Source organism: Salminus brasiliensis, chromosome 12 (assembly GCF_030463535.1).
Source record: "Salminus brasiliensis chromosome 12, fSalBra1.hap2, whole genome shotgun sequence".
Taxonomy (NCBI): domain Eukaryota; kingdom Metazoa; phylum Chordata; class Actinopteri; order Characiformes; family Bryconidae; genus Salminus; species Salminus brasiliensis.
In genome coordinates, this window is record NC_132889.1 from 297,449 (window position 1) to 311,681 (window position 14,233).

Below are 14,233 nucleotides of genomic sequence, written 5' to 3' on the forward strand. Positions count from 1 at the left end.
GTGTGATAAGGGGGTTTACAGTTCCTACACAGCCCTGTTTCCTCTGTGTCTCGCCCTCTCTCGCCCTTTTGCTCTCTCTCTCTGGTTCTCCAGTGTTTCCTGCTGAACTCTAAACAATGAAGCTCCAGCACACGTTGACCCTCACAGTGTTTATGTTAGTTTGAAAGCCAGTTCCGCTATTCTCTCTCACTTTCACTCGAATACAATCAAACACACACTTCTGGATGCTGCTGCTGCTGCTGATGTTTGATCTGCTAATGTAGCCTTAGTCCCTGTTCTAGGTAACAGCGAGTCATACGGTATCAGAATCCACATGATCAAGTCTATTAGAGATTACCGAACACCTCCACATGGTTTGAGGAGCGTGTGCAGTTAGCTCCAGTGCTAATTGGTGGGGTATAAGCTTCTATTATTTGGCTGCTACATTAGCTACATAGCTCCAGAGCTAATTGGTTAGACATGAGTTTCAATTGCTTGTTGGGTACATTAGCGTCATAGCTTTAGGGCTAATTGGTGGGTGATGAGCTGCCAGTATGGGTTAGATACATGAGCTTCATATCTCCCAGTTCTGAAGCAGATCCCCTCTGGCTGAACTCAGAGCTGGTTTACTCAGTAGCAGAGGGAGGCCAGCAGATGGCGCCACCGAGTCTGTCAGGAAAAGCTTCTCAGTAAATCTCATTAATAACCCAACAACAACATGTGTGTGCAGTTATTTATGAGGTCTTCAGCTACGGCATAACGCCACAGTCCACAGTTCACTTCAAACACACACACACACACCTAGCCCACAGAGAGATACGCAGCCCACAGCAGAGATCAAGCCTTACTGGACCTTATCTACCAGAGACGGAGCGTAGAGTGTGAGCAGAGGTTTATCTGAGAGAGAGTAAGATCTGATTAACAGTCCATTCAAAATAATTTTTCTTCATTTCTCTCATTATTTAATCATCTGAATCGTCTTACAGGGCTTGACCTTAAGCTCTGATATGGTCACAACTCCATTCCTCTCCTTGTACGTCACACTACACTACATTACACACACACACCTACACACACACACACACACACTGAATAGATGTGTATGTGTAGTCACACACAGCTGTTTATCAAAAAGTGAAAGCAGGTAATGTGTGTCTGGTAAGAAATATGTTTATGCATTACTGCCTTCAGAGGGACTTCTACAACATACACTGTATGTCCAAATGTTTATGGACACCCTTCTAATGAATGCATTCAGCTTCTTTAAGTTGCTGGACAGTGAGTGGTCTGTATGGGCTACATGTAGTGGGGGGTCTGTGCTGGACAGTGAGTGGTCTGAATGAACTACATGTAGTGGGGTCTGTGCTGGGCAGTGAGTGGTCTGTATGGGCTACATGTAGTGGGGGTCTGTGCTGGGCAGTGAGTGGTCTGTATGGGCTACATGTAGTGGGGGTCTGTGCTGGGCAGTGAGTGGTCTGTATGTGCTACATGTAGTGGGGGTCTGTGCTGGGCAGTGAGTGGTCTGTATGGACTACATGTAGTGGGTGTCTGTGCTGGGCAGTGAGTGGTCTGTATGGACTACATGTAGTGGTGGTCTGTGCTGGGCAGTGAGTGGTCTGTATTGGCTACATGTAGTGGGGGTCTGTGCTGGGCAGTGAGTGGTCTGTATGGGCTACATGTAGTGGGGGTCTGTGCTGGGCAGTGAGTGGTCTATATGGGCTATATGTAGTGGGCGTCTGTGCTGGGCAGTGAGTGGTCTGTATGGGCTACATGTAGTGGGGGTCTGTGCTGGGCAGTGAGTGGTCTGTATGGGCTACATGTAGTGGGGGTCTGTGCTGGGCAGTGAGTGGTCTGTATGGGCTACATGTAGTGGGAGTCTGTGCTGGGCAGTGAGTGGTCTGTATGGGCTACATGTAGTGGGGGTCTGTGCTGGGCAGTGAGTGGTCTGTATGGACTACATGTAGTGGGGTCTGTGCTGGGCAGTGAGTGGTCTGAATGGACTACATGTAGTGGGGGTCTGTGCTGGGCAGTGAGTGGTCTGTATGGACTACATGTAGTGGGGGTCTGTGCTGGGCAGTGAGTGGTCTGTATGGGCTACATGTAGTGGTGGTCTGTGCTGGGCAGTGAGTGGTCTGTATGGGCTACATGTAGTGGGGGTCTGTGCTGGGCAGTGAGTGGTCTGTATTGGCTACATGTAGTGGTGGTCTGTGCTGGGCAGTGAGTGGTCTGTATGGGCTACATGTAGTGGGGGTCTGTGCTGGGCAGTGAGTGGTCTGTATGGGCTACATGTAGTGGTGGTCTGTGCTGGGCAGTGAGTGGTCTGTATGGGCTACATGTAGTGGGGGTCTGTGCTGGGCAGTGAGTGGTCTGTATGGACTACATGTAGTGGGGGTCTGTGCTGGGCAGTGAGTGGTCTGTATGGGCTACATGTAGTGGGGGTCTGTGCTGGGCAGTGAGTGGTCTGTATGGGCTACATGTAGTGGGGGTCTGTGCTGAGCAGTGAGTGGTCTGTATGGACTACATGTAGTGGGAGTCTGTGCTGGGCAGTGAGTGGTCTGTATGGACTACATGTAGTGGGGGTCTGTGCTGGGCAGTGAGTGGTCTATATGGGCTATATGTAGTGGGGGTCTGTGCGGGGCAGTGAGTGGTCTGTATGGGCTACATGTAGTGGGAGTCTGTGCTGGGCAGTGAGTGGTCTGTATGGGCTACATGTAGTGGGAGTCTGTGCTGGGCAGTGAGTGGTCTGTATGGGCTACATGTAGTGGGGGTCTGTGCTGGGCAGTGAGTGGTCTGTATGGACTACATGTAGTGGGGTCTGTGCTGGGCAGTGAGTGGTCTGAATGGACTACATGTAGTGGGGGTCTGTGCTGGGCAGTGAGTGGTCTGTATGGACTACATGTAGTGGGGGTCTGTGCTGGGCAGTGAGTGGTCTGTATGGGCTACATGTAGTGGTGGTCTGTGCTGGGCAGTGAGTGGTCTGTATGGGCTACATGTAGTGGGGGTCTGTGCTGGGCAGTGAGTGGTCTGTATTGGCTACATGTAGTGGTGGTCTGTGCTGGGCAGTGAGTGGTCTGTATGGGCTACATGTAGTGGGGGTCTGTGCTGGGCAGTGAGTGGTCTGTATGGGCTACATGTAGTGGTGGTCTGTGCTGGGCAGTGAGTGGTCTGTATGGGCTACATGTAGTGGGGGTCTGTGCTGGGCAGTGAGTGGTCTGTATTGGCTACATGTAGTGGGGGTCTGTGCTGGGCAGTGAGTGGTCTGTATGGGCTACATGTAGTGGGGGTCTGTGCTGGGCAGTGAGTGGTCTGTATGGGCTACATGTAGTGGGGGTCTGTGCTGAGCAGTGAGTGGTCTGTATGGACTACATGTAGTGGGGGTCTGTGCTGGGCAGTGAGTGGTCTATATGGGCTATATATAAAGGGGGGGTCTGTGCTGGGCAGTGAGTGGTCTGTATGGGCTACATGTAGTGGGAGTCTGTGCTGGGCAGTGAGTGGTCTGTATGGGCTACATGTAGTGGGAGTCTGCTGGGCAGTGAGTGGTCTGTATGGGCTACATGTAGTGGGGGTCTGTGCTGGGCAGTGAGTGGTCTGTATGGACTACATGTAGTGGGGTCTGTGCTGGGCAGTGAGTGGTCTGTATGGACTACATGTAGTGGGGGTCTGTGCTGGGCAGTGAGTGGTCTGTATGGGCTACATGTAGTGGTGGTCTGTGCTGGGCAGTGAGTGGTCTGTATGGGCTACATGTAGTGGTGGTCTGTGCTGGGCAGTGAGTGGTCTGTATTGGCTACATGTAGTGGTGGTCTGTGCTGGGCAGTGAGTGGTCTGTATGGGCTACATGTAGTGGGGGTCTATGCTGGGCAGTGAGTGGTCTGTATGGGCTACATGTAGTGGGGGTCTGTGCTGGGCAGTGAGTGGTCTGTATGGGCTACATGTAGTGGGGGTCTGTGCTGGGCAGTGAGTGGTCTGTATGGACTACATGTAGTGGGGGTCTGTGCTGGGCAGTGAGTGGTCTGTATGGACTACATGTAGTGGGGGTCTGTGCTGGGCAGTGAGTGGTCTGTATGGACTACATATAGTGGGGTCTGTGCTGGGCAGTGAGTGGTCTGAATGGACTACATGTAGTGGGGGTCTGTGCTAAAACACTACCTATTAAAAATTATCCAGTGAATACCCAATACCCAGTTATTAGAGCGCCCCCTGTTGGTGTCTGTGAATGTATACTAGAGCTCTCTATACTAGAGCCAAGAATGCTGTCATGGAACACTGCAGCTGTGATCCAAACAGTGTGTGGAGATCAAGCAACACAGCACACACCGTCTGCTTTTCATTTATGAGAGAGAGAGAGAGAGAGAGAGAGAGAGAGAGAGACAGAGAGACCAAACCCAAAGATCCAAACCCTGTGTGGAGAAGTATTACCCATTAAAATAAAAACATGATCCTAAAGCCCATTGCTGGCCTGTTCTGGTAGGGCTCTGGCTCGCCCTGCCCTGCTCTACTCTGCAGACTCCAAGCATGACTGGGGGCAGTGAATATACAAGGCCTGTTCTTCAGCCGAACTGCAGGAGTTATTAATGAAGTGAAGATGAACTGGATATGAGCGGGTGCTGTGGCGTCTTCCTGGCGTATTTCCAGTGAAACGGGATGGGCAAAGGGGAAATGATTGGAGGGGCTGGAGGAGATCAGGGAAAAAAACCATCACAGCAATGCCATCTAGCAGTGCTCCCAGCAGACTTCAGGGCCAGGTGTGGAGGAAGCTTTGACAGGATAATCAGTTGAATAGTACACAGTATTTGGGAGTTTGAGTCTTTGGCGTAAACCCTGCCGTCGTCCAGGGGTTGTAAAAGGTCTTAAAAAAGCCGATGGAAGCTGGTGATTGGTCTTCTAGTAGAACTTTGGCTGAAGCTTTCCTTTCTCCAGATCGCCCTGAAGACTAACAGTGTCCCAGAAATCAGTCCTATATTATCTGAATCTCCTCAACACAGGGTTTAGGAATGAAATATGTAAATGAGTTCTGTTCTGATTGGTTACCACAACCAAAAAGCAGTCCTGGCTGAAACACTCCTTCCAAGTGAATGAGTGGGGCTAAACTACTGTAGGCTATATGGGTGGGGCTAAACTGCTGTAGGTTAAATAGGTGGGGCTAAACAGCTGTAGGCTGAATGGGTGGGGCTAAACTGCTGAACTGCTGAATAAACGCTGAATGGGTGGGGCTAAACAGCTATAGGCTGAATGGGTGGGGCTAAACTGCTGTAGGTTAAATAGGTGGGGCTAAACAGCTATAGGCTAAATGGGTGGGGCTAAACTGCTGTAGGTTGAATGGTAACTCATCTCATTGTAAACGTAAATATATATTCACCATATACACTCTCTATATATACACTATATATATACTCTCTATATACACTCTGTAAATACACCGTACACTCTCTATATATACACTATATACACTCTCTATATATACACTATATACTCTCTATATACACCATATACACTCTCTATATATACACTATATACACTCTCTCTATATACACTATATACACTCTCTATATATACACTATATACACTCTCTATGTATACACTATATACACTCTCTAAATACACCATATACACTCTCTATATATACACTATATACACTCTCTATGTATACACTATATACACTCTCTATATATACACTATATACACTCTCTATATATACACTATATACACTCTCTATGTATACACTATATACACTCTCTATTTATACACTATATACACTCTCTATATATACACTATATACACTCTCTATATATACACGATATACACTCTCTATATATACACTATATACACTCTCTATATATACACTATATACACTCTCTATATATACACGATATACACTCTCTATATATACACTATATACACTCTCTATATATACACTATATACACTCTCTATATATACACTATATACACTCTCTATGTATACTCTATATATCCTCTCTATAGAACAGTATTTACACTTTAGATAGAATTGTGCGTGAGCGCTCGTTAATATTATAATATAAACACGATTACTCACGTACACTTACTCTACCGCACGCCTGCACTCCAGGCTAAACACACACCATTCTATAGCTTTAGCAGTGTGCTGTTCATTTGCTGACACTGAGTCCAGCGTGGTAGACCGAAAGAGAGAGAGAGAGAGAGAGAGAGAGAGAGAGAGAGAGAGAATTACTGGAATGTCTCATCCTTAATCCGAACAACTTTTCCAAACATGTTTCTACGGTAACCGCAGAGAAAAAAAAGAAATACACACACACACACACGCACACACACACACGAACACACACACACGCACACACACACACACACACACACACACACACACACACAGAAAAATAGATAACTTTCTAGAATGGACTAAGCTGTTGTTATTGCTGTGTGTGTGTGTGTGTGTGTGTGTGTCTTAGGGCATCCTGTCCTGAAACAATAAAGGTGGTATTTTCCAAACAGAGCTTCACTGTAGTGAACACAAACAGCCAGCTTATAAAACACACACACACACACACACACACACACACACCATAATCAGGTTATCTTCACTTAAGACCAATGACAGTGCAGCCCTATCTAATTACCATCATCATCCTCTCCTCAGGGCTCATATGTGTGAGAGAAGAGGGTAAACGAGGTACTCCACCCTGTTACACCACTCACCCCAACACACTCCACACTGACCCATAACATGTGATAACAATTCTGTACATGGTTTGTGTGTGTGTGTGTGTGTGTATTGGAAAATTTTACTTTAACAAATCACAACATTACTTAAAGCCAAAGTAATCAAAGCAAAAAGAGCACTGATAAAAAGTGTGTGAGTGACAGAGAGAGAGAGAGAGAGAGAGAGAATGTGAGCGAGAGCGGTGATCAGATAAGGCCTGAGGTGATAACATCTCGCTCATGGTCAGGGGGTGTTACGTAATCCCTCAGAGTGATTGTGTTACAGAGGGCGTCCAGCTGACGACACCCTGAGCTCTACAGCGCTGGACAGGGTCCGGGGGGTTTCAACTAAAAAATCACACTTAGCTTGTTTAGCTCTAGTGCTAATTGGTGGGATATTCGCGTTTACACATTCTTAGCTACATTAGCCTCATAGCTCCAGTGCTAATCAGTGGAAGGTGAGTTCCCTTCCATACTTACAGACATACTGTAGTCAAACCAGCCAAGCAACAGTGAGAGAGACATCAGAGGGTGAAAGAGTGTGTGTGTGTGAGAGAGAGAGAGAGAGAGTGTGTGTGCACTCTTTCACCCTCTGATGTCTCTCTCACTGTTGCTTGGCTGGTTTGACTACAGTATGTCTGTAAGTATGGAAGGGAACTCACCTTCCACTGATTAGCACTGACTAGCACTGATTAACACTCTCTCTCTCACACACACACACACACACACACACACTCTCTCTCTCTCTCTCACACACACACACACACACACACTTATACACACACACACACACACACACTCTCTCTCTCTCTCTCACACACACACACACACACACACTCTCTCACACACACACACACACACACTCACACACACACTTATACACACACTCACACAAACACACACTCACAAACACACACACACTCACACACTCTCTCACACACACACACACACTCACACACACACACACACTCACACACACTCTCTCTCACACACACACACTCACACACACACACACACATACACTTACACACACTCACACTCACACACACACACACACACTCTCTCACACACACACACTCACACACACACACACACTCACACACACACACACACACACACACACATTTATACACACACACACACTCTCTCACACACACATACACACACACACACTTACACATTAATCTTATTTCATCGTTATCCTTTTAAACCCGGTTCCACCTGGTACCAGTCCTACCTCCCTTTTACCTGATTAATGTTCTCTTCATTAGTGCTGTCAGCTAGAACCCAGTCCAGACAGTACTAAAGGGAACCTCCACCCATTTTTAAAAACACATTTAGAGAAGCAGGATTTCACAATTAGCCAGTTAGCTTACACTCCTCACGCTAGTCTGAAAGGGAAGGTCCACCATATTTTAAAAGCACTTCATGTCTCAGGTGTTTATTTATCTATCCATACAAGAATTTGTCCACAGGCTTTTAATTTTGAGGGATTCCTCAGAATTCTTCAGTAGACCCTTAAACCATCAGCTAACTCAGTGCTTCTCAACCTCCAAGACCACGCCCTGCACATGTTCATGCTTTCCCTGCTCCAAACACACCTGGCTGAAGTAATGGGCTCATTGACCAGCCCTTTCAGAGTTACAGGGGTGTGTTAAAGCAGAGTCCACTAAAATGTTCAGCTGACTCCTCACTTTGTCATGTAGCAGTTCTATTGGCAGCAGAACATCCCCCGTGCATGATACTACCACCACCATGCTTAACAGCGGCTACAGTGTCCTTTTGGTGGAAAGCTTTGCCTTCACTCCAAACATCTCTGTCTCATCCAACCATGAAACTCCAAAGAAGGCGTTTTCTCTGCTGGACATGTTGAAGGTGTTGATTTTGGAAGAGGTGCTTCCTAATAGCATTGATGTAGGACAGGCGTGGGTTTGAGGAGTAGCTGAACATATGAATAACCATACATCCAAACTGAGAACCTGCCAACCATGTAGAACCTTCAGGAACATTAAGAGAGAAGCACCAGACCAGATCAGATAAAGCTGAAGAACCCAGCTGTGGCCAGCTGTGCTGCAATAAATTCATTTCACTATGATTAGCTGTCCTAACACAGCCCAACAGAGACAGATGTGTGCGTGTGAGTGCGTACTGGTTGCTGTAGTGTGTGTGTGTGTGTGTGTGTGCAAACATATCAGACCTATTATTCTCACTCCACCACTGCAGTGTAGAGACCAACACACAGTACACCAACCAAAACACACACACACACACACTACAGCAACCAACACACACACACACACTACAGCAACCAACACACACACACACTACAGCAACCAACACACACACACACACACACACACACACACACACACACACACACTACACTAACACACACCACATACACTCTGGCTGAACAAACTGCAAACACATAAAATACATAAAAAATTGTTTTTTTTTATTGAGGCACTCCTTCACTTAGAAAATACTTGGTATTCGGCTCAGAGAGGACACACACACACACACACACATCGTAACTGTCCAAAAAAAAAAACACGTATCTCCAGGATGTGATTTTACAGGGGAAGCTAAACCCCGCTCACTGTTTAATGCAGGTTAAAGTAAATGTAAAGTATCATTCTTATGTATTCAGTTATTTAATATTCTGTTTTTGTTGTTTTTGTTGTTGTTTGTTTGTTTTTTGGACAGCAACTAAATGTTACATATACTACTGTCACACAAAACCCTCGTATCTCCAGATCAGCAGCTCTCAGATCAGCAGGAGGAGAATCTTCTGAGCTTTCAGTGGAAGCCAGTGTAGGAGATTTTACTCAGAGTCATGTTGGAGCGTTTCTATTGGTCCGTTCATCAGGAAATTCTGCTCCAGTATAAAGAACAGCTGCAGATTCTCACTCTGGAGGAAAACAGCAGATCTGGAGATACAGGGTTTTGTGTGAGAGAAATGATACATAGATAAAACACTCATAATTCTGTAAGACCAGAGCAGCTGAGGATGAGCCAGTGATGTGGAGGTGTCTGAACCGCTCTGCCACTTTAATCCACATTTAAACCACATTAAAAGTGCAGTAATGACGCAAACACACGAAGACCAGCTGATACAGTTCAGACTGTTTATAATAACGGGACTGAAATCAACTTCATTTTCCAGAGCAGAGAAACGGACCGAAGCACATGAGCCTTTACATTTGCATAGAGCCCTATAATACACAGTGATGGAGGACCGACCCGGCCGCACGTTTACCCAACACCACACAGTCACCCTCCCAGCTTTCAGCGCTGGAGTCATACACAGAAAGCATCTGGAGGAAGACAAACAAGACACGCTATCACAGAGCTCATCTGAAAATGAAATATAAAAATATAAATATAGCTTATACATCATACGTATATCATCTCTGCAGCGCACAGGGATTACATTAAGCTACTTAAATATGAAGAGTTTAAAAAACAGCTAATTCTATTACAGCACTAATCCGTAAACCAGCACTGTGTAATTAAAGCTCTGCTATTAGACCTAATGGATATGTGGCTTTATTCTACTGACTGTTTCTGCAGGTGGCGCTGCAGCTCTCTGTAACAGATCTTTACCGGGTTCAAACCCATTATCTGACTGTGACCCTCCTATAAGCAGAGACTGACACAATGGTGCAGCCCAGTCATTCACACTCAGTCAGAGTGGAGGTTTGGAGGGTTTGGTTCTAGATAGCCTCCCCCAGTCAGAGCTGTTCTACAGTGGAGGTTCTAGATAAGCTCCCCCAGTCAGAGCTGTTCTACATCGGAGGTTCTAGATAGCCTCCCCAGTCAGAGCTGGAGTTCTAGAGTGGAGGTTCTAGATAAGCTCCCCCCCCAGTCAGAGCTGTTCTACAGTGGAGGTTCTAGATAACCTCCCCCAGTCAGAGCTGTTCTATATTGGAAGTTCTAGATAAGCTCCCCCAGTCAGAGCTGGAGTTCTACAGTGTAGGTTCTAGATAAGCTCCCCCAGTCAGAGCTGTGGTTCTACAGTGGAGGTGAAGGGAAGCAGACGTCTGAAGCTCTAATAAAAGCTCCTCACAGAAAGTTCTTCACCTAATGGTGATGAAGACGCTGCCTGATGCCTGAGACACGGTTCTACCAGAGTTCTGAGAAGAGTTCGGCTCTAGAACCTGCTTTTAAAATCAGATCATTAAAATGGTGGAGGGATACATGCTGCAGGGTGTAGTGCAGCTACAGAAAGTAGTCCCTAAAGAGAACTGCATTAGTTCAGATTCTCCACTATTTTACCTTCATCATCATCATCATCATCATCATCACTCCATATAAAACTCAGAAGACTCGTGTAGCTGCACTGGTGGGTTTGGATAGGAGATAATATTATGGGCTGTATCTGTGTTGTAGTCATGGCGACCGACGCCTGTTTCCGTTCACCTCCACTGTACAGAGATCAGAGTGGGTCAGTTTCTCTACAGTGAGGAAGAGTTTTACATTTCTTTATTTAACATCAGGCTACTAAATATGACTAAATATGATATAAGTCTGGTCAGTCTAACACAAACGTTTACATGAGCGTTAGACGCTAGTGGGTGGAGTGGCATGCATTAAGAGCATTTGAGTATTAGCAGTAGCTAATGAACAAGCTAATTACACTACAGTCATTTTTATAGAGGGGTAATCGTTTCATTAAATCCTAGTTACAGACTAGCTCGGATTAGCTCCCTGTGCTTCTGTAGGATGCTAAACTCCACGCTGGTCCACGTGCAGATGGATTTCTAACCTGACTAATGAAGCGTGTTTATCTCTGTCCTAGTTCAGCTCAGTTCCTGTTAAACGTTCTTCCTTCAAGATTAAAAAACCTACGTTATGTGTCCAAATGTTTGTGGACACCCCTGGTATAAATGCATTCAGCTACTTTAAGCTGCACCCATTGCTGACACAGATGTGTAAATCACACACAGCTTGTCTAGTCCCTGTAGAGAAGAAGTACTGCCAATAGAATAGGACTCTCTGGAGCAGATCAACATCATGACCCTATTGGCTCCATGCTGCCTAATAATGCCAGGCGTGGACTAGAGGGGTGTAAAGCAGGATACACTCTTTTTTTAATACCCTTGATCTTTGTGTCCCAATACTTATGTTCATATAATGTATATGTCATAGCATGTTAGATATCTCTGCACCTCATCCTCACCATCTCACATTCAGTAACGAGTGCCGTGTCTGTGCTGCACCGCCCCGTCTGTTTACTGTCTTACCACTTTTGTGTGGTATGTGTTCTAGATAACCAGGTTCCAGTTAAACAATCCGCCCAAGGGTTTGAGGCTTGTGGTTTTCTGAGTTTAGCTAAAGCATGCTAATCCACATGCTACCTTTTTAATTTTACTCCGTTTGTGGTTCTAGCCTGTCCTCTCTAGCTCGGTTCCAGTCAAACGTCCTTCCCACTAGCTCGAAGAACCTCCGGTTGGGTTCGTGAAAGTATTCTCGAAGTTTCTGCAGGATCTCAGGCGCTACTCGTGGATGTGTCCGTCCTTTCGAGCTGTGCAGGCAGCGTTCGCGGCCCTCGTGATCCCGCAGGCAGTAGAAACCCTTCGTGGTGTTGAAGTAGAAGTTATCTGGGCTAATTTGAGGCTCCAGATGCAGGAAGTTCTCCACTTTCTGCATCTCTTCCAGAGGTTTCCGGATCAGTGCGTCTCCGTCCACCACGTGGAAGCTGTCCCGAGGGAACGAGCTCAGCCAGCGCTGCATGTGCGTGTGGTACAAGCTACGATTCAAGGCTTTGTAAGACAGGTCGAGCTGCCCGTCCCTCTGCAGGAGCAGGGCCTCTATGGGCTGAGGCTGCTTGCGTTTCTGCAGGTGGTTGTGGAAGACCTGAGTGTAGTCGGACAACACGCGGTCGACGGGGTCCCGAACAATCAGGAGAAGCCGGACGCTGGGGTTCATGCGGAGAATCCTCTCGGGCGCCTTGGCGCAGGTGAAATAGGCTGGCGTCTTCTCCACTGTGAGCTGCCCCGGCAGGGCGTGGGGCATCTGAGAAGCGTACCAGCCCAGACCCTGCTGGAAGTGCGACTCCCAGTCAAAGAAGTGAACTTCGCTTTGAGCAGCGGCGATGCCGTCATGAAGACTCAGCATTTCGATCAGCGCTCGGGTGCCACCCTTCCTCACACCGATGATGATGATGTCCGGCAGGTGGCGGGTGCCATTCTCGAATGTCCGGGGAAGGGAAGGTGGGTCTGAGGGGGCGGCAGTCGGCCGAGAGGGGACAGGGGGAGAATGGGAGAGGAACAGGAGCAGAGCGAAAAGAGCGGCTGCCATCAGGAGAGCCCTGGCGCCGGACGGCTTCAGACTGGCTGACTGCAAAGTGCAGGACGCTTCATTCAGGACAGGATACACACTCACACATGCAGGAATGCACAGGAAGACGACCCGAGTCCACAGCTTACTGAAAAAAGGGAAATAAAATGAATGAGTAGACGATATATATGTGTAATTACATATACACATTAATGATATATATATATATATATATATATATATATATATATATATATATATATATATATATATATATATTCAATTATATATTCATTAAAAATGTTATTTATTAATACAGCGCTTTTCACAAGGAATGTCGGAGTCACAACAGAGAGACCTTAAGAGGAACCCAGGCTCTAAAGGGGAACCCGTCCTCCTCTGGTCAACACCGGCAGAAATAACTGGACAGAAAGAGCTCATGGAGAGCAGCAGCTGAGTGTGAGAGAGAGTGAGTGTAGGACAGGCTCAGTGCTCATGCTGGTTAAACAGTCACATGCACAGATATACAGTGTGGATGAATCTACGCCAGCATCCAGAGCAGGACAGCGGCTAAATGTATGTAATTATATATATATGTATAATAATGACATGCAGCACGTATTATACACACACACACACACACACACACATATATAATAATTATTATTATAAGTATCTATATGTAATAAGAATTGTATTTATATATAAGGGTCTATATATATATATATATATACCCAGACTGAAGCCCCTCCTCTTCTGAGAGCACTTGGACGAATAGTGAATAGAGTACTATGGTCTCCTTATTGTGTTTAGCAGAGTCTAAGATTAGAGGATCTCTGAACTATTAGTCTGTTCTAACTAACTGAGGCTTTTCTTGGGTAAATAGTGAAGCACTTCTGTAAGTCGCTCTGGAGAAGAGCTTCTGCTCAGTGCTGCAAATGTAAATGTAAATCATATGTTGTATTAATATGTAGCACATTTATCAGTAAACTTCCTTATGGGTCTCGCGCAGGGTTTGTGTGCATATGTCCTCCAACACACACACACACACACACACACACACACACACACTGAACTTAAAAAACTTCCTGCTCACATGGTCGACGTATCTCTCTCTCCTTTACACACACACACACAGACACACACACACAGACACACACACACACACACACACACACACACAGACACACACACAGACACACACACACACACACACAGACACGGACACGCGCGCAGTGAGAGTGTCACTGATGAGCCGAGAGCAGACGTACCTGCCGCG

At 46.4% G+C, this 14,233-nt stretch overlaps 1 protein-coding gene across 2 annotated transcripts in view; it reads right to left on the bottom strand.

Moving 5' to 3' along the window:
• Positions 1-9,106: 9,106 nt before the first annotated feature.
• The window catches only part of hs3st1 (heparan sulfate (glucosamine) 3-O-sulfotransferase 1), a 5,255-nt gene continuing 128 nt past the window's right edge, over positions 9,107-14,233 (bottom strand). Inside the window, exons 1-2 of one of the 2 annotated variants that reach the window (XM_072693313.1) lie at positions 14,226-14,233; positions 9,107-13,098 (exon numbers count right to left, since the gene is read on the bottom strand). The exon at positions 14,226-14,233 is cut by the window's right edge and continues 128 nt beyond it. In XM_072693313.1, the coding sequence (XP_072549414.1) occupies positions 12,043-12,975 (933 nt within the window). In that variant the 5' untranslated portion in view covers positions 12,976-13,098; positions 14,226-14,233 and the 3' untranslated portion in view covers positions 9,107-12,042. Of the gene's footprint in view, positions 13,103-14,225 lie in introns of both variants that reach the window. The other variant, XM_072693312.1, reaches the window with a different exon arrangement.